At 34.8% G+C, this 21,866-nt stretch overlaps 2 protein-coding genes across 3 annotated transcripts in view; both read left to right on the forward strand.

The window, feature by feature from the left end:
* The window catches only part of LOC130238100 (putative sodium-coupled neutral amino acid transporter 10), a 52,726-nt gene extending 35,245 nt beyond the window's left edge, over positions 1-17,481 (forward strand). Inside the window, exons 11-14 of the mRNA XM_056469009.1 lie at positions 3,598-3,704; positions 9,555-9,562; positions 11,119-11,221; positions 17,287-17,481. Of these exons, the coding sequence (XP_056324984.1) occupies positions 3,598-3,704; positions 9,555-9,562; positions 11,119-11,221; positions 17,287-17,481 (413 nt within the window). The remainder of the gene's footprint in view (positions 1-3,597; positions 3,705-9,554; positions 9,563-11,118; positions 11,222-17,286) is intronic.
* LOC130238055 (putative sodium-coupled neutral amino acid transporter 10) overlaps positions 11,103-21,866 on the forward strand; it is a 39,343-nt gene continuing 28,579 nt past the window's right edge. For both annotated transcript variants that reach the window (XM_056468938.1, XM_056468939.1), the window contains exons 1-3: positions 11,103-11,221; positions 17,287-17,469; positions 20,327-20,439. In XM_056468938.1, coding sequence (XP_056324913.1) covers positions 20,334-20,439 — 106 coding nt within the window. In that variant the 5' untranslated portion in view covers positions 11,103-11,221; positions 17,287-17,469; positions 20,327-20,333. The remainder of the gene's footprint in view (positions 11,222-17,286; positions 17,470-20,326; positions 20,440-21,866) is intronic.

Here is a 21,866-nt window from a genome sequence, read left to right on the forward strand (position 1 = left end):
GCATAGCTCTGTCCTCCATGACGGCTCCACTGGCCACCGGCGTGTCCTCGTGGCCACAAATCCAACCATAGGGAAGCAGACACTGCGGGGCATAAATTTGAGTAAAACAATATGGCTGCTCTCAGGATGAAAAACACCCCCTGGGCCCAATGCCCAGCCTTGCAACACAAGGGCAGCGTGGAGGAAGGATGGTAGGAGGCAGATAGAGGGATGAGGGGGGAGTGTGTGATGGAGCAGTCTGGGGAGAAAGACTGATAGAGGATGGATGTGGTGATTCAGGAGATGAGATGGTGTAGATTGCCTCTGCCATTTTTTTCCGGTTTAAACTGCCTCCTCACGCTGGGTCTGAATATAGTGCTGGTGGGAATGGATTTCTGCACTTACTTGGATCAGCTTGCTGTTGTATTTTGGTTTGTGTTACAGCAATTAGCTACCTAAAGCTGTGCAAATCTTGTTCACACCAACACAGTGACATCTTAAAAACAGTTCTAAAGTCTCCACCACAACTATAGCGATGCTGGAGTCATTTTCACAACAGTTGATGAATGATTTTCAGAACAGCTGATCAAAATATTAAAGAGCCCCTATTATGGGTTTTTGAAATGATCTTTCATGTAGTGTGTAGCACAGCTCTAAGTGAAATATCCAGCTAATGCTCAAATCTGAAAGTGTACCGTGCTTAAAACTATTGATTCATCTATAAAAGAGTCGACTCAAAGTGGTTCGAATGAATCGCCATGCCAGCGTGTTTGTGCATATGGAACTCAAGACCCGCCCCATTTGTTGCGAGCGTAGAATTGATACCCCAACCCCTGCCCCCCAAACACTGTAGAAAGAGAAAGAGGAAGAAAAAACACTGGAGCAGATCCCGGTTGAATCATGTCACGAAGACGCTGTGCTCTGAGTGTGAGGGAAAGCTAGTGGTGTTAACCCAAGATGAGGCTCTGAAGAGTCAGTGGTTAAGGTTTATTTTTGCACAAATACCTCAGACTTATAGCCCCAGCCTTGTGCTGGTTCCTGTCATTTTTCTGATGAGTGCACAGCAATCTACAAGCTTACAATTGGGGATTCATCTGCCGTTTGTTAAAGGAAAGATCAGAAAAGACCATTGAAGTATGGGGCTTTACAGGAACTTTACAGTACACAGTTCATGGATCAGTTTCTTCCTCCATTTCACAAGTCTATCTAAGTGCTATTAAAATGGTTGCCTCGTTTCTCTAGCTTGCAATTATGTATTTAATTGTGTTTTATTACTTGTACCGCTTGTACTGTATCAGGTTAACTCCTTTATATTTCATATCGCGTCTAAAACCACGTTAAAAAACGCAACGCGTGACGATTTGTTTACGGATTTAAAAGCGTTTGTGAGCTCACGATCCACTGTTGTTTGTCATTGCTATTGCCACTATCAGCTGTTCCTACACACGTGTGTGGTCAAGTTTAAAAATAGTTCAGCTTTTGCCACTGTGTGGATTAATACTGAATGTGTGTCACTGTTATTACTTATGGTTAAGAATAGAGGAATATGCTGGTGTTAAACTGCATTGCTTTATTGCACTTCTGCATTGGACTCACACATACACTCTGCACTCTGACTACTTGTTGATAAGACCATGCTTGGCATTTCTCTCTGTCTCACGCTGAAAACAGTCGACCAATGTCATTTTATAATGCAAAATAGGAGCTCTTTAACAGGCAATTAGAATCCATCCATCCTTGGAATAATCATTGTCTTAAAGTCTATGTGTACTATAAGTCACAGAGACTTTAATTTGAGTATGTTGATGTACTTCCAACTGAAATGGAATATTGATATTGGAACAACATTCCCTAAAGCGCAAACTAATGGCAAGAGATGGTATTAATATGCAGTGGCTATGGAAGCCCTCAGGTTAACCTTACAGAAGGACCGTCACTCCATGATGACTCCAAATGAGCAGACGCTCATTGAAGATTACCCACAAAGAACAATTTTTTTAGTTTATTAACTGCACGGGTTAATGTTCATTTTGAGAATAGCAATGTGAGTTAGTAAAATAAGCTTTGCAAATTTTGATTTTAAGCGGACGTTAAGGGTGCGCTATATGTGAAAACACTTGACCAGAAACAGCATTTCAGCCAATAAGCAGTAAGGGGCGTGTCCTCGAAATTATAGCAGAGATATCAAAAAGAAGCGAGGTCTTGTTGAATTATGGGCGTGTTTTTTTTTTGGTACTTTCAAATATCAAGAGTATTTGCCAAAATCTGCTTAGTGAAAAAACATAATCCTTATCGTTCTTGGTGTGATGGGTGTTATAGGCCTTTAAAGTTGTCATGAAATCAAATTACTTTTGTACTTTTAATGTACATAGTACTGCTTTTATAAGTGAGCCCCCCTGTTTTGTTTTTTCCCCAGTTTCTGTTTAACAGAGAGAAGATTTTGTCAACACATTTCTAAACATATATAGTTTTAAATAACTCATTTCTAATAACTGATTTATTTTATCTTTGCCATGATAACAGTCAATAATATTTTACTAGATATTTTCAAGACACTTCTATACAGCGTAAAGTGACATTTAAAAGGTTTAACTAGGTTAATTAGGTTAACTAGGCAGATTAGGGTAATCGGCAATTCATTGTATAAGGATGGTTTGTTCGGTCGACTATCGAAAAATATATAGCTTAAAGGGGCTAATAATATTGACCTTAAATGGTTTTTAAAAAACCATTAAAAAACTAAAAACTGCTTTTATTCTTGCCAAAATAAAACAAATAAGACTTTCTCCAGAAGAAAAAATTTGTTTGACATATTGTGAAAATTTCCTTGCTCTGTTAAACATTTGGGAAATGTTTTAAAAAAAGTAAAATAAATTCTAAGGGGGGCTAATAATTCTAACTTCAACTGCATATGTGCACTTCATTATTTTGTAAAATAAATTTTGCCATCACAATATTTAATCTAATACTGCAACTTTCCCCTCCCCCCCTCAAAACAACTGTTCTTTCACTTCTGGCGACATGGTCTGCCTTAGGGGGGGGGGCTTCAGGGAGGGACTCATCATCATTTTAAAAAATTTGAAAAAAAGGCTTTAAAGTGGTGTAACGAAATATTAATTAAAGGTCAATAAGTTTAATTGTAAAGGTTGGTAACTAGAAAAGAGATAATATTGATCAAAAAAGTGACTATAAAGACACCACGGTTACAAAAGGTTTCAAATAAATGCTGTTTTTTTTACTTCATATTCTTTTAAAAATCCTGAAATACAATAGTTTTTCAACAATTTACACAAAAAACATTAAGCAGCACACTGTTTTTAACATTGACAATAAGAAGAAATTTTTGTTTCATTGTCTAGGTGTGATATTCATGTATGCTTTAATAGTGTAAGCTCATAATTTAGGGCAATTATGATACTGAAGTTTTTAATTCATCATCAGAGAAAGGACTATTACTCCAATCATGCAGTGACCAACAACTACACACAGAAAACCATAGCAACCACTAACCAACACCCTCAAGACCTTAGCTTAATGGAGTAAACTTATTAATGTCGTACAGTTATTTTTATAGTTCTAACTGTTAAATAAAACTTTATGTTTGTGTGTGTGTCATAGTGGAGACCATCCTGGGTCTGACCGGAGCCACCATGGGCAGTCTGATCTGCTTTATCTGTCCAGCTCTCATCTACAAGAAGATCATGAAGAACGCCTGGACCGCACAGGTACACACAGATAACACCTGGCTGCCAAGGATTGAATTGATGTATATATTAAAAATCCAAAAGGTGGTAATAACATTTTAAGTGGAAGTTTTATTTTACAATGAAACTGTTTTTCTTTCAATGAAAATATTAATATTAACACTCGTCCTGTAAAAGTTGATGTTTTTGAAAGGGAAATAATGTTAGTCTGATTAAATTTCAAACTATGGAAGGAAGGCCTAAAATTTAGACGAGAAGGATTTAGATTTGTAATATGTATTATATTTGTAATAAAATATAATACAATATGCAATATTTGTAATAATGTACCCCAACCTGATTTCACCAAGTATGACATGTTACTGGATTAACATCTATGTTGATCCTGGAACAACATTCCAATCAGCCAATCAGAATTAAGAGATATGTTTACAGTTTATATTAAGTTTAGGCTTATGGTTAGGTTATGCACTTCTACATGATTGTCAATCCAACTATTATTCCCTTCTGATTTTGGCATAAATTACAGTTATGGTTAGGTTTAGGGGTAGGGAATAGGTATTACATTTTTCGAACAAAAATGATGTTCCAGGATCAACATAGATGTTTATCCAGGATTGCATCGTACTTGGCAAAATTATTACTTGCCGGTAATGTATGTGTAAATGCAACTAAATGTCACTTGTCTACTTCAGTGGAAAGATGGATTTTGCTGTTAAAACTGACTGTTTAAATGTATCATCTCTATAGTGTTGTATAAAATAACTCAATTTGTTAATTAAATGCATGTACAAAAGATGACATTTAATAAAGTTAGAAAATAATTGCTTTCGATATAGGCAAAAAAAATCACATTTTATGATTACATAAGGGGAAAATGAAACAAAATTGCTTATTAAAACTGAATCAGAGCTGATAGACACTTGTGAAAATATATATTCAGGATAAATTACACTTACACAAAAAATAAGCTATTTCTCTCCAGTATATTATAGTGTCCTGGTTAAATGATGATGAAGTCTTTCAATGATGGTTCATTTATTGGTCACATTATGTAATGTAAAGTGACGCTTACAATGGATTTGCGGATCCAAATGCAGGGTTTATTATACAGGCAAATCTAGAATTGTGGTCAAAGACACGGGATAGGTCAGTATAGGCAGTAAGCAGACAACATAAACAAACAAGGCGAGGGTCAAAAACACGGCAAGGCAAGGAAAAACGCGTCAAGGTTCATTAACAGTATAACAAGACTCAGCCACTGGCGTGTATGTCAGTGCTGCTTTTAAAGTCTATGTAATCAGTTCTGAACAGCTTCAGCTGTGTGTGTTCGCAATCAGTGGGAAACTGGAACAGGTGTGAGTGTGTGGTGCATGATTGGATCTTGTAGTCCATATACCAGCGGATTTGCAGTTCTATGCAATTTGTGAGTTTACCAGCAATCTGTAAGGATTAGATTTCTGGTGATTGTGACACATTCCATAGAACCATTACACAACATAGCATCATGAATCATCGTAAGAACTAGAGAGAAAACAACAAACAAACACAAATGAATCCCGAAAATTGAAACACTAAGCCAACATCAAAAATCAAACATTAATCTTGAACAAAATAAATAAATCAAATTACCATATTTTCCCTTAAACCGGAGCTAAAACTCATAAATGGGGAATCTGTGAATAAGCCGTATACCTGTGCCTTGTTGGTGTGTTTCACCTAGAGTTCCATGCCTGGTGTGCTTTGCTTCACGTCCATTACTATACAAGTCATATATCCGATAGACTCCATTATCTCAGTGTCATAATTAAGGTCCCCAACCATAACTTAATTCATTCAACAAAATAAAACTATATACAAAAATAATAATAATAATAATAAATAAAATTCTAAATCATAAAAATAAAGTAACACATTATTTCAAGTTTTGTTATATATATATATATATATATATATATATATATATGTGTGTGTGTTGGGTGTGTGTGTGTGTTTGTGTGTTTGACCAGTATACTTAAAGGACAAGGCTTAATGGTAACCCTGGTCGTGTAGCTAAAACCCATTCATTCATTCATTTTCGTTCGACTTAGTCCTTTTTTTCCCTTGGGGTCGCCACAGTGGAATGAACCTCCAAGTTATCCAGCATATGTTTTACACAGTGGATGCCCTTCCAGCTGCAACCCAGTACTGGGAAACACCCATACACACTCATTCACACACAAACACTACGGCCAATTTAGTTTATTCAATCCACCTATACCACGTGCCTTTAGACTTGTGGGGGAACTGGAGCACCCAGAGGAAACCCATGCCAACATGGGGAGAACATGCAAACTCTACACAGAAATGCCAACCGACCCAGCCTGGGGTGGAACCAGTGACCTTCTTGCTGTGAGGTGACAGTGCTTACCACTGAACCACTGTGTCGCCCTTAGTTTAAACTCCTTAAAGCAATCCTTAACTCTTTATAGAGTCAAGAGTTTTTAGCATGTATTATGTGAGCTGAAATAAGAAGAGTCGTCTGGAATTGTGCATGCTAGAGAAAAGGCAGCTGCTCTTCTCTCTTTGTAATGGAGTTTGTCATTAATTTTGATATCCTGCAAGTGCTTTGACTTGCTGTGTGTAGTGATTCCCAGTGTGTGTGCTGGCACTGTCTGGCTCCGTGCCTCGGGCTGTGCCTCCTCCGTCTCCTGCCCAAATTACAGATGCCGTTGCTCTTTCACAATAGAGTCAAAGCAGCTGAGGTCTCATCTTAGATGATGTGTAACAACAATGCTGATGTTTTCCTCACCTCTTTTGCTTTATGTGGGTTGCAAGTTCTTTACTGCCAGCCTATGCCACACTTCTGTGCCCATGTGTTTTTCCCATCAGCTCCTAAACACTGGAGTGGACCCAAATGGGTGGCGTTCCTGATTTGGGGACGAGGAGCAGTCCAAAAGAGCTTCTTGTCATAACGACTGCAGCAGATGTTTGTGTTGGCATGAGTGGATGATGCCACTCTGCTTTGACTCATGCCAACTAGACTGACATGTCCAGATCCACCAGTGCACACAGAATACCCACAGATCAGGGGCATTGATTTAATAGATTTCATCAGTGTTTTGGGGCACCATTAATGACTGGATGTCAACAACACGCTGGCTTAATGTGTGTGCTGAATTTAAAATTGAAAGTAAAATTAGATTTGCACTGATGCTTTTGAAAAGTAAACCACACTGTAAAATTTTTGGCTTCCACACAAATCCTTTATGTTGTCCCAGCACAAATCAGTTAAGTTAAATGAATTGTTTTTTTACAAATTTAAGTGGATTGAACTTAAAACAATTAAGTTGTCCAAAACAAAACTCAAGCATTGTGTTGATTCAGCTCATTTTAAATAAGTAGTTTGAACAAACACCAAAAATATTTTTTGAGTGCATTTTAGTAGAGAGAATCCAATAAATCGCGATTCTGTTTTTTACTGGTTTGAAATGATACATTTTTAAAATGAATCCATTTAATTTAAAGAGGTGGTCCACTATGATATCATATTTTAAACTATAGTTAATGTCTAATGTAGCTGTGTGAACATAAACAACATCTCTGAATGTAAGACGCTCAAAGTTCACTGTAAAAGGAGACATTGGTTTTACAGAGCTAGCTAAGCAAAGCCTACAGCGAACAAATTTGGGGACTACAAAAAAATACATCCGGGTTAAGGATGTCAAAAACCCTTCAGTTAACACGCATACACTCTGCGCATCGAAGGGGCGTGGCCAGAGGCTCTGTAATGTTATAGCGGAGAAAGCTAAAATGCTGTCCAAACACTGATATTTTCACAGAGCTTGTTTTGTTTATAAATTCGGGCTTCCAAAGGACACGACACAAAGAGAGAAGTGCTTACAGTTTAATTTTAGTTATGTTCCAGTGAATTATAAATATATATAGCTAGCATTTGACAAAGGTCATTTACAGTTACACTGACTGAAAGTATTTACACAGTAGAGGCAAAGCGTGTGCTGGTAGAGGCGTGATGCTGTCATTATGTTAGCTGACCAATCAGAGCCTCCTGGGCGGGCTTTCAGAGGAACTAGGAAATATCACAGTCATTTCATGTTAGCTGAGTAGCTATATTTATATAATATAATTATATAGTATATGATTAAAGTAAGATATATGAAAAAAAAACTGACCCCATAAACACAACCAAGCCTTAAAAATACTCTCTGGACCACTCCTTCAATGTAGTTTAATTTAATTTAGTATAATATCACTGTGAGCGGCGCGGTGGCACTGTGGGTAGTGTCTTCACAAATGTCAGGTAACAGCTGTAACAACATTTTATTTATTTTTTGTTGAGGTGTTTAGTTTGACAAATGAACTTGGACATTTTGTTATAATTTACTTTTTACTTGTGTCAATACTGTTTGAGTTTTCTTTGTTGGTTTGAACACAAAATAAATTATTTTGAAGAAAGCAGGAAACCTATAAAAGCTTTCAATTCCACATTTACTTCCACTATAGTCACTGGTTAAAGGTTTTCAGCTTTCTTCAAAGTATCTTCTTTAGTGTTCAAGAAGACAGAAACTCATAAAAGTTTGAAATAATTAATTTTGTGTGAACTATCCCTTTAACATAAAAGCTCAAATTATCTGTTTGTATTGTATATTTAATATATTTATCTTGCAGGCACTTACACATTAGAAGTGATATATCCTCCTTTACATTCCTCTCCTTATACAGCAACCGAATTTGTGCATGACACTTTTATTTTTAATCATAAATACCAAAATATTAAAATGACTTTAAATGCAGAAATGGGAAACATATGGTGCACTTTGCATGGTGCATTTGAGTCCTTGTCTGCATTTGTTTGAAAGGATTAAATTTATGATATTAATCTTTTATATTTAAATGCAAATATCGGGTAACACTTTAGTTTAGGTCACAATTCATGCTTTCAATTACTGGCTTATTGCCTAGTTATTAAGATGTTAACTGTTTATTAGTAGTTATAAGGTATGATCTTAGTCTGCATCCCAAATCCTACCCAAACCCAACTTTTACCTCACTACCAATTTAATAATAAACAGCTAATTAGTAGTTTATTAAGCTAGCAGTGTTAGTTAGTGGTTTGTTAATACCATGAATTTAGCCTAAATTAAATTGTTACCAAACATTGAAGACTGAAATAAAAATATGCATCACACTTTTGATATTTAAAGTATTTTCCAGGACTAAACTGTTTACACTTACTTTCTTAATTTCTCCTCTCTCTCTCTCTCTCTCTCTCTCTCTCTCTCTCTCTCCTCTCTTCTCTCTCTCTCTCTCTCTTGTTTTTTAGCCCTGAAATCTTCCGGCGAAAAGTTGATGTGACTATTTTCAGTTTCATAAGGGACCTTTTACAGCATCGATAATGTTGATTTTCATTTAGTTTAACATCAAAACATCAGTAAATAGTGATATTCCACCTAGCCTGCTTTACTGAGCTGAAGTTTCTTTTATATTCTCATTAGTTCATTTTTGAACAATGACAGCCTGTGACGCGCTCCCTATATCGTTTACTATGCTACTTTGAATATTTGCTCTGAAATAGCATGCAAGTATGGTTTAGTAATAAGTGTAATTCCTGCACCCCGCCGGCCAATCCCTAAGCATACAATAGTTGCTTTAGGACAAAGCATGTGAGAGACTGAGTCCAGCAATCCTTGCATGAATGAAATATTTCACATTATGACAAGTTTTGCTACATAACCGAAAACATACTAGATATCATACAGTTTTTTTTGTTGGGAATTGTAGTATTATAAAGTACTATAAAGTTTTCTAATTGGTGAACGACACAATCTAGTGGGTCTCTGTCATCTTTAATGTGTTTGTTCGTGATTTCAGGAGCGATTGTATTTGAATGATATTATGCTAACTGGTTAGCATTTAGACAGATCACCTGCTGCACCTTTAAATGCATCTTTGCTAAATGTAAGTATTTAGCAAAGTTAGCAAAGTTAAGCAATTTCAATGGAATTCAATTCAAGTTCATTTATATAGCACTTTTTACAATAATTACTGTTTCAAAGCAGCTTTATTAAAGGTGCACATGATTGCGTTACAATTTTATTAAGTTAAAGTTACAATCAAATATAAGTTATTATATACAGATGTGTTAAACCTGAAATTTTATTGCATATATGTGATGTCTATGTGTATATTGCTGAATGTATTTTGGCCGTTTTGGAAATAACAGTAGTGTTCTTTAATGTGATATTTTTATATTTCAAATGAATTTTTCTAAATGAATGTTTGAGAAAGAAAAATATAAACACACGTAAAATGTTTAAGTACACAGACGTCTCTCTCTCTTTCTCTCTCTCTCCCCCTGCTCTGGTTTTTATTGCGAATGGGTTTCCAGCTACGAGACAGACTGGCCTTTGGTGTGAGATCAGGCGTTGGCTTAAAAAGCCCAGAACGTGGTACTGTATATCCCAATAAAAGCAGGAATGGGCTCTGACTGTGTCTACGAGAGCTGTGAGTGGGCTGAGAGCTAGAGAGCCCAAACAAAAGCCCATACTGCCAGGAAATTTTATAACATGCTAAAGTCTGACTAGCACTTGTCGCTAATATATAGCCGTTGTAAATTCCCCATTTAATGTTTTGCTGGCGTCTGGTTTTATTGGTTGTCCTGATGACAGACATAGATTCTTTTTTTTTTTTTGTCTGCTCGTTTTGTAGCTGTTTTTTGTTTCTCAGTGATACTGAACCCTTTATCAGTGCTTGTTTCATCCAGTTCGGCTCTCCCTCCTTCCCACCCTCCCACCATTTTGTCTTTTGTATGTCTGAAATGAGTGATGGCCTTTCTATATTAAATTCCTGCTTCTCTTGCTCTCTTGCATGTTTGTGTCTCTAGAGCTCAGATGCACAGTTCAGTATGTCCTTATGCTAAGTAATGATTATACTGCGACTGTTCAGATTGGGTTACTCATAAATGTGATTTCACATAATGTTATATTTCATCATAAAGTTGCCATAAATCTGACATTTCACATTGTGCGTCTGTATTAATGATCTGTCTGTTAGGATTGGGGTATTTTGGGGTCAATGCAAGAATTTCCCTTTGACTGTCAATTAATACCTGATGTTAATTTGTGTGTAAAAAAAGAAAACAAGTTTACTTTTAGCTAATGACATCAGTTCATGAAAAATTGGCTTACCTTGGCTTGCTTACTAAATAATTTCACCTACAATAATTACTAAACATTGTGAAATAAAGATTTAAAAAGCTTTATGGCTCAGATAACGTTTTAAAGAACTAATATAACTGTTTAAGTCTAAATATGCCCAAGCACAACTACATTTTTGTTGTTAATTAATAGTATGTCATAGACTTTAATTGCGTTGACTCACTTAAGTACTTACATTTTGAGCCTGATGTATGTAAGAAGTCTTCTTTGTTTTTTAGGCAAGTGTTGCCCACTTATGACAGCCTGGATGAGCCGTCGGTGAAGAGAATGAGCACAATATTCACCTCCTCTCTCAATGTGGTCACCACCTTTTACATCACAGTAAGTGTGTGAGACTGTTTATCAGCTAGATAGTATGCAGCTCTTCGAGGGTGAAACATTAGCCACTTATTTTTGTTTTTATGTCCTGATTATCTTACATTTTTACCATATTTTACAGAAGACACAAACTTAAGTATTATTAACTGAAACAATAAGCATCTCCAAGAGTTTTTACAAAAACCAGCAGACTGAGGAACAGCTTTTCCCCCAGAACTGTCTCCCTTTTGAACTCTGCCCCCACTGACTCTTTTGCCCCCCTCATACACCCCCACACTCTTCTCATAACTTATACTCCCCGTATTTACTGCACTATTTAATATTTGCTCATTTAAAATTGTACATATTCATTTGAATCTAATCTAATTCACACATAAAACTTCTCAGACAGATTTAGAACAATAATCATATTACTTGATTCATGTAAAAGATAATAAATATAATAATTTGTTCCCTTATATAATTTATTTGTTTCAGTTTTACATGAATATGAATATGAATATATATAGTGCTCAGCATAACTGAGGACATCCCCTTTTTGAAAATGTATATTATTATCTATTTCTCAGTAAATTTACTCAACATATTTTGGTGCATTTAAACAAAACTGATTTATTAAACGGTTATATCCATTAAATTGAGTTTGTGTCTTATATGCTGCTTTTAATTTGAACACGCATAAAAATTATTATTCAATAAATCACATTTCATTAATCATAAAAGGACTGAGAGCATACTTAAAACAATACCTCCATTAAGCAAGTGTGCGGAAATCACAAAAATAATAATCACAACTGTTTTCAAGGTGTTAGCAAGAAATGTTTTTAAGCACCAAATAATGATGTAAATAATTGATATTTACAATTTACATAATTTAAGTAATAAATCCTTCAGCTTTGCCTTTACAAGAATAATCCAATTCTCAAATATACTTAAATGGAAATAGCTATTTTAAGTTAAGTACTAATACAGGGTGTCTGCGGCGTCTTAAAATATCTTAAATTTCAAAAGCAAAATTTTAGGCCTTAACCCTTTGACTGCCCTTCCACCAAATGGTTGACCATGTTTTTACTGTTTTAAATATTGACCGATAAAGTAATTTAAAGAATGACTGTTTTAAATAATGGTTTACAAACACAGCATTGTTGGTTTACAAAATAAAAATCAAACAAACATAATTCTGTTGCACTAATACACTTGATTTTTTAAAGAAAACATGTTAAATGAGAATCTGAAATATTTTATGGCATTTTTCCAAAAATAAAGGTGATTTAGTATTCAAAAATGTTTTATTTTAAATATTTTTTTTAAATAAATTGGTCTTACGCTTCATATTTTTCATAGTACATGTATTATTTACGGTTCTTTTACCATAAACCGACATATCAACCATTTGGTTGAGGCTGATATTTTAGAAATTATGGGATGTGTTGAAAAAAATGCTTTGAGTGTTTTAACTAGCGACATTAGGACATAAGAAATGCAATCCAAACATTGTTTTCTTGATGGGGTACTTAAAGGATTAAAAATCTTAAATTCACTGAAATATTGTCTTGTAGGTCTTAAATCATTTTAAACAGGTCGTAATTGTAAAAGTTGTCGAATTAAATTACCCAATCGGCCAACACCTATCCAATCACCAACAATCTATCTAATTATTTTTATAAATATATATATATATATATATTATATATATATATATATATATATATTATATATATATAATAGATATATATATATATATATAATATATAATATTGTAAAGAGATGTTTATTTAAACAACAGCTGTTAGACAATTTACAGCAATTTTGTTAATTAAATTCCCTTATTAGGAAAAAAAAACTAAAAACAATTACACAATTCTATATATATACATATGGATAGACATATATCCTTTACAGTTGAAGTCAGAATTATTAAAAGCCTTAAATTATTAGCCCCCCTGTTTATTTTTTTTAAACATAATAGTCTTAACTCATTTTTAATAACTGATTTCTTTTATCGTTGCCATGCATGATGACAGTAAATAATATTTTACTAGATATTTTTCAAGGCACTTCTATACAGCGTAAAGTGACATTTAAAGGCTTAACTTGGTAAATTAGGTTAACTAGGCAGGTTAGGGTAATTAGGCAAGTTATTGTATAATGATGGTTGGTTCTGTAGACTATTGAAAAAAGTAAAGCTTAAAGAGGCTAATAATTTTGACCTTAAAGGTTAAAAAAATTTTATTTTTTAATTTTAGCCGAAATAAACAAATAAGACTTTCTCTGAGAATAAAAAATATTATCAGACATACTGCGAAAACGTCCTTGCTCTGTTAAACATCATTTGGAAAATATTTAAAAAAGAAATCAAAGGGGTTTAATAATTCTGATTTCAACTGTCTTTTATTTATTTGTGTAGTTTTCTTCATAATAAATATACTTTAAAACAACGTTGAAACTTGTCATTGAAAAATAATCATTATGTTGAATAAAACATCTATACAACTAGAGTTTCTTGTTTTGACGCATTAAAATATGTGGTTAAGAAATAACTACATTTGTTTTTTTCTAGTTCCATCGGTCCAACTGGGAATTACAAAAAAATCCTTAGTGTTTAGCCCCGTATAAGTCTAAAATCTCATTCATAATGGTCTTAAAGTCTTGAGTTGATGAAACATGCAGAAACCCTGTAATACTTTACAATTTTAGAGTTGTAATAAATGAACTGAGAGTCTTGGAGAGACTGTTAGTCTTTTTTTAACATCATTCATGCATATATATTATTATACCAAATGTAGAGAGTGTGTACGAGCATTTGAAGTCATTTACACCACTTGTAGCTGCTCTGTCCTTATTAGCTCCCATGAGCCCGTGGCCTCAGACATGGGGAAAAAAAATGCAGATTCAAGGATGTCAGAGTTGCTGTCTGCTCACGTTCCTTCCTGCTCTTAGATCCATATCCGGCCCCACAGGTGACTGGCCTTCCCCTGCTGTGGGTGGCAGAACGTCCTCCCGATTCCCACTTGGATCTTGGAGAAACAGACGACGGGGCACGTTCTTCCATAACCCGCAAACACTGACACTCTCCATCAACATCAAACGCGTGGCCCTTTTATTCCTTCATAAATATTTTCAGGGCCGTTTTGTGAGGAATGTGTTTTAAGACATCGTCAGAATGTTTCTGGTCCCTATTCTCTCCCGTGAAAGCTGAAGTATAAACATTACCCTTGAGAGATAATATGCTCGTATCGTTCTCCACAGTGTTCTTTGTATTCCACTTTTATATTTCATCATCTTTTGGCTTTGAACAAAAGCCGATTTGATTCAGGGGAAGGTTTGTAGATAGAATAGAGTGGGAGTTTTTTTTTTGTGGCAGGACTCAAGGACTTTTTGCCTGCTGTATCTACTGAAGGGAACCTTTTCCTCAGCGGAGAGATCAAGGCCAGTGAGGTCGGAGAGGGAAGGCACTGCTTTGTTTCTCTGTTGAGAGGGCCTTCGGGGGGCCGAAAGGCTTTAAAGACCTTTGAAAAAAAGCATCTTTGTTTTTTTTTTGTGTGTTTTTTATCACGTAAAAACAATATCATTGCACAGTCAGGAGGTGTTGTGAGGTCATCAAAGAGACACAGATCTCTGTTGGGTTGCTTCTTCTGTGTATTGTCATAAGACGTATTTGTCCTGATCATTTCAAGCAGGATCAAGTGACCCCGTATGAAATTATAGATTTGCTCTGACATGCCATGTATTGAAGAGGAAAGTCAATGTGAGGTTTTTTATTTTTTGAAACTTGATTGAAATGACTATATTTAAATAAGTTGAAGTAGAATAAAACATTGTTTTCTTGACTTTTTGTCATATACATGTTCACCAGTGTATATATAGTTTTTATTATTTTAAATTCGTTTTTTAAGTTATATATTCTGTTTTATTTTAAATATAGTTTTGCTAATTGTTGTGCATTTGTAATTAGCTTTTTAATGCCTCTTTAGTTAGTCTAGTGATATTCTTTTAGATTTATTGTTTTAGTTTAAGTATAATAAGAAATATGAATATCACATTAGTACTGTGCCAGAATCTCTCACAAGATCTTTTTAAAAAAAAATTTTTTTAAAAAAGGTAATTATTTCATCATTTTTAAAATAAATTTAGGAAAACATTTATCTTTCCTCTTTAAGCAACATATTTTTTTGCCTTAGAAAAATATTTAAGCAGCAGCTTTTATGATCCATTCAAAGCCTGGTATTCTATACCATTTAAAAAAATAGATTTATTAATTAATTAAAAGGCGATGCATTACAGATTTTTATTTATATATTTATTTCATTCATTCATTCATTTTCTTTTCGGCTTAGTCCCTTTATTAATCTGGGTTCGCCACAGCGCAATGAACCACCGACTTATCCAGCATTTGTTTTATGCAGCGGATGCCCCTTCCAGCTGCAACGCATCACTGGGACACAGACAACACACTTATTCACTCACACATACACTACGGCCAATTTTGCTACCCAATTCACCTGTACCGCGTGTCTTTGGACTGTGGGGGAAACCGGAGCACCCGGAGGAAACCCACGTGAACACAGGGAGAACATGCAACTCCACACAGAAATGCCCAACTGACCCAGCCGAGGCTCGAAACCAGCGAACCTTCTTGCTGTGAGGCAACAGCACTACCCTACAGCGCCCACTGCGTCGCCTTATTTATTTATTTACATGTGTGCCAGAGTTAGCTATAAGGTTAAATTACATCTGTAGTCCCTGGGCAGGAAGTTGTAACAAGTTTAACATTATAAAAATAAAAAGAAAGAAAGAAATAGTACAAAGTACATTACTGGTCAAAAGTTTGGGGTCAGTAGGATTTTTTAAATGTTTTAAAATAAGCTTTTCCCTGCTCACCAAAGCTGCATTTATTTAATCAAAATACAGTACAAATTGTACAGTTGTGAAATGTTATTGCACTATACAGTAACTGTTCAAAAGTAGTTTATCATTTAATTTAATCATTTATTCCAATGATTTTAAACATGAATTTTCATCAGCTTCGTTACTCCAGTCTTCAGAGTCACATGATCCTTCCAGAAATAACTTGAATATTAATTATTATTATTATAATTAATAATATTATTATTATTATTAGTAATAGTAATAAAAGCAATAATGACTGAACTAATAACTTTATTGGAAACTACACACAATAAGAAAGTAGTAATTAAAAATTTCAATATTTAACATTTTTCATTCATTCGTTCGTTTTTCTTTTCGGTTTAGTCACTTTATTAATCTGGGGTCGCCACAGCAGAATGAACACTAACTTATCCAGCACATGTTTTACGCAGCGGATGCCCTTCCAGCTGCAACCCATCACTGGGAAACACCCATACACACTCATTCACACACATACACTAGGGACATTTAGCCCAAATTCACCTATAGCGCATGTATTTGGGCTTGTGGGGGAAAACGGAGCACCCGTAGAAAACCCACGCAAACACAGGGAGAACATGCAAACTCTACAGAGAAACGCCAACTGGACTCAGGCTCGAACCAGCGACCTTCTTGCTGTGAGGCAAACATGCTACCCCACTGCAACCACAAGCGTCGCCCACTTTACATTTTTAAAACATTTAAAACATGCTGCCTTGATGAACAGAATCATTTTCTTTATAAAAAAACATGAAAAAAAACTGACCCCAAACTTTTGACCTGTAGTGTACACTTACAGTACAGTACATCTTAGTCAATAAATTAAATCTGATTAGTGGTTGCATATTTGATTTTCTTTAAGCTAAACTTTAAGCAGTTTTAAAAATATTAAATGTGGTACTCTCTCTAATATACACTGGTATTTTAGTCCATCTTTCGGCTGCTATGACTGAAAAAAACTGATTGTCCAAAAACAGTTTTCTGTAAAGAGTTTAAGTGAATGATCACCTCTAACCGATGACCTAGTCTGTCTTATATTGTCCTTGCACAGATGTTTGAATGCTGTTTTCATTTTAAATATCTTAAGATTGCACAGATTTTCCTTGTGAGAGTTCAAAAGACGCAAATGCTTAACTATACTTTGTGCTGTATTCCTCCAGGTGGGGTTCTTCGGTTATGTGAGCTTCACAGATAACATTGCCGGGAACGTACTGATGAACTTTCCATCTAACCTGGTGACGGAAATGATCCGTGTGGGCTTTATGATGTCTGTGGCTGTGGGCTTTCCCATGATGATCCTGCCTTGCAGACAGGCCATCAACACCATGCTATTCGAGCAGCAGGTAACACTCTGACAAAGATTTTTTTAAAGATTTGATACCTTTGACCCCCAGAAATGTTTACTTTAAACAGACACCCTTAATTATATAAAAATACATTATATATTATATTACTGACATTCTTAAATATCAGTATAATACTATAGGAGAAATAATAAACCATAAAATTTCTCTAAATTTACTTGACCTATTAGGTTTGGCTTTGTAAAGGGCACCTGAAAATCTCTTTTGTAAACTGTTGAGACAGAACTGTGTGTAGGTATAGTGTGTCCAGTGATATAAAGACAATAAGTCTCTTTTTTTTATCTCCTAATATTAAAATAGCATCCAAGTCCCTCTCATTTTGAGGCCCACCACAACGTGACGTAGGAGTGTGGTTTCCCCGCCCACTAGTTATGCGCGGATGGCGGTTATATCTGCAGGTGCTGCGGAAAATCCACGGGTTTGGTCAGGGCCGGAGTGGGACTTCCTTTTCAGCCCTGAAGTTTCAAGCCTTAGACCAACCCACCTCAGTTCATGACTGACTATATTAAAATAAGGTCATTTCCAATTCAGTTTCTAATGACACTATCACTCTTTTTCAAGGAAATAGCTGCTTTAGAACTGTTTTTCATAAATATGAGAAACATTAAAGGGTAGCTAAATCTCCAAAACTATTCTTTAAAATATCACAATGTCCTTTCCTGCAATATCTGAATATATATTCTGTGCAAAATCCTTTATAGATATCTTGTCCTTTGTAGCGGTGGTCACACAAAAAAATAAAAATAAAAAATATCTGCACCTACATAAGTAACCCAAACAGTAATATATGTCTTTACACTAAAAATGAAAAAAAAAAAAGAGAAAGTAATTACTCTGGTGAGGTTGGAACTCAGGTCGGCGACAAAAGGGGTAAACCAGGTGCCCTTTAATATTTATGTTATTTTGTAAAGTTCTGGTTCCACATTTCTTCCAGATTCAAATATAAATGAATATTGTCCCCATACCAAATGTTTTTAATATAAATTTAACAGATTTGATTATAATTTCTTTTTGATTTATACTCTTTATTCTAATATTTATTTATAGTTTTTACACTATTTCTCACTAAACTTGCAATAAACCAGTGTGGCCTCTTGAGTTTTCTAGCTCCAGCACTTCATTGGTTGCTTGCCTTGATTTTATTTCATGTGCCACTAATTTGAACCGACCTATTTAAATGGCACTGTAAAATGTTTTTTGATAGACAAATCAGCAGTGACATGAGTTCAACCCTGCATTGCATATACAGTTGAAGTCAGAATTATTAGCCCCCCTTTGGTTTTTTTTTTTTTTTTTTCCTTTTTTTTTCTTTTTTAAATATTTACCAAATTATGTTTAACAGACCAAGAAAATTTTCACAGTATGTCTGATAATATTTTTTTCTTCTGGAGAAAGTCTTCTTTGTTTTATTTCTGCTAGAATAAAAGCAGTTTTTAATTTTAAAAACCATTTTAAAGTCATAATTTATTAGCCCCTTTAAGCTATATATTTCTTCAATAGTCTACAGAACAAACCATCGTTATACAATAACTTGCCTAATTACCCTAACCTGCTAGTTAACCTAATTACCTCAGTTAAACCTTTAAATGTCACTTTAAGCTGTATAGAAGTGTCTTGAAAAATATTTAGTAGTCATCATGGCAAAGATAAAGAAATCAGTTATTAGAAATTTATTAAAAGTTATTAAAACTATTGTGTTTAGAATGTGTTAAAATCTTCTCTCCATTAAACCGAAATTGGGGAAAAAATAAACAGGGAGGGCTAATAATCTGACTTAACTGTATTTATTCATTCATTCATTTTCTTTTCGGCTTAGTCCCTTTATTAAACCGGGGTCGCCACAGCGGGATAACCGCCAACTTATCCAGCATGTTTTTTACGCAGCGGATGGCCTTCCAGCCGCAACCCATCTCTGGGAAACATCCACACACAGTCATTCACACTCATACTCTACGGATGATTTAGCCTACCCAATTCACCTGTAACCGCATGGCTTTGGACTGTATGGGAAAACCGCTGGGAGAACATGCAAACTCCACACAGAAACGCCAACTGACCCAGCCGACGCTCGAACCAGTGAGGCCACAGCACTACCTACTGTGCCACTGCGTCGCCATCTGTATATATGTATATATGTATATATATATATATATATATATATATATATATATATATATTATATATATATATATTTAGATATATATATATATATATATATATATAAACACTATTTTTGGCCCTTGTTTGACATCCTTTACCTTGTGCCATCTGGACAAACTCAGGTGTCTTCTTCTTCCTAATGTGCATAAACTGCACCAGCTGCAGATGTGTTTTGCTATATTTAATGGACTCAATAAAGACTTCATTGAGTCTAGCAGATTTACACAGCACTGATGTCAGACCCCAAGTCTGGTCTCAGTCAGCATGCATTTGCCAGCTCAGTCCCCTCAGTAATGGATCCCTTGAGAACCAAAGTCTCCTTCCTCCAAAGATCCAGCCTCCACGGACAGCAGGCTAAATTCAGGAGCAAATAAAAGGAGCTGGATTGATGAGAACAGGTCCAGATCTCCTCCATAAAGCAGCCAAGACATTGCTCGCTGTCTCTCCGCTGCTGCCACGCTGAATCAGCTCAAATCACGGCTTGGATTCGCGGTCGGACGAAGGGTTTTATGCTGTCGGTATAATCTGGCATTTTGACACAGAGCGGAGGGGGGTTTATGAAGCCTGCATGCCAAACCAATAGCCTTACATGCATTTCACTTGTTCAGAAGCTTGTAGCCTTGTACAACTATGTAGCCTGGAATCGAATAACAGGTTTATCTTTTCTTTTTTTTAGCAAAAAGATGGCACTTTTGCCGCAGGAGGGTATATGCCACCCCTTCGCTTCAAGAGCATCACTCTGTGCAATCGTTTTTGGCACCATGTTTGTTGGCATCCTCATTCCTAATGGTACGTCTGTTTAACACTACAACTATAAATGTCACCCATGGCTGTTTTTCAAAAGTACTTAACAAATTTTCAATAAAACATGCTAATCTCTCAGTCATTGACTTTAACTAAACAGGGTTTATTTACAGTTCCCTGGTGTATTTATTTATTTATGTAATTAATTAAATCAGATAAAATCTGATGGAAAAACATTGCATTTGTCCTATAAGAGCCAGTGTCAAATTTACTCTCTATATAATGAAAACAGATTTTACTTACTGTCCAGCTTTTAATGATTCCAGAAGACATTTTAATGAATGAACTCTCTTAAAGACATTTTTAACACTAGGAAAATTTTTAGAATTTTTATCATGTATTAGCAGCCAAAAGTCCTATTTAATTATGTATTCATTTGTTTGTTGATTTTTAATTGTATATTTATTATTGAGATGTTCTTGCCATGAAAATAGCCTTGGTTGCTGACATGACATATATAAAAACATGACATACATAATGACATACATAAATAAAAAATACATTACATTACTCTCTATATAATGTCTACATATAATGTACAGCTGTAATTTTAATGTTTTAACATTGTACATTGCTACACCGTACAAATCTTTTTGCTGCTTTTTTTAAAACAAATTTAAAACAAACTGAAACAACATAATTCTTGAGTTTTTTTGGGGGACAACTTAACTGTTGTATGTTTAATCCACTTAATTTTTGTTTGCTTAATTTGTGTTGGAACAACATGAATGAATTGCATTTGTTACAGAGAAGGTACAATGTAAAAATGCAGGGTTCCACACAATTCATTCTTGTTGTCCCAACACAAATTAAGTTAATCAAACACTTTAAACAAATTTATGTCGATTGAACATAAAAAAATTAAGTTGTCCCAATGAAATCTCAAGAATTGTATTGTTTTAGCTCATTTTAAATAAGTAGTAAAAATATATATATTTCTGAGTGTAGTTAATACTATTGGCTATCTAAATGTACGATGAAGTTGTATTGTAATTAAACTACCTAAATATGCATTAATTGCAAATCCGTGCTGTCAGCTCAAACTTACTTTGCTTAACTTGACCATTATGAAAAGTGAATAACACATAGTGTAGCCTACATAAAAAAGCCTTGAACATATTTAGTTGATGACTAGACAATCGTTTCATGACTCCAGACACTTCTTTGTAAAGACAGTGAAATAATACAGTGAAATAGTATGTTCTTTAGTAGGGCTGTGCAATATATTGGATCCGCATCGATATTGCAATGTGCACATTCACAATAGTCACAAGATATGCAATGTTGAGTCCGAGTTATAGTTGACCAGGACCTACAGAATTGTATTAATCTCTCTGTATTTATACAGAATATACAATTTATGCAAAAAAAAAATTCTTATGTTTCAGCAAAAACAAGTATTTTATTTACCG

Source organism: Danio aesculapii, chromosome 12 (assembly GCF_903798145.1).
Source record: "Danio aesculapii chromosome 12, fDanAes4.1, whole genome shotgun sequence".
Lineage (NCBI taxonomy): Eukaryota > Metazoa > Chordata > Actinopteri > Cypriniformes > Danionidae > Danio > Danio aesculapii.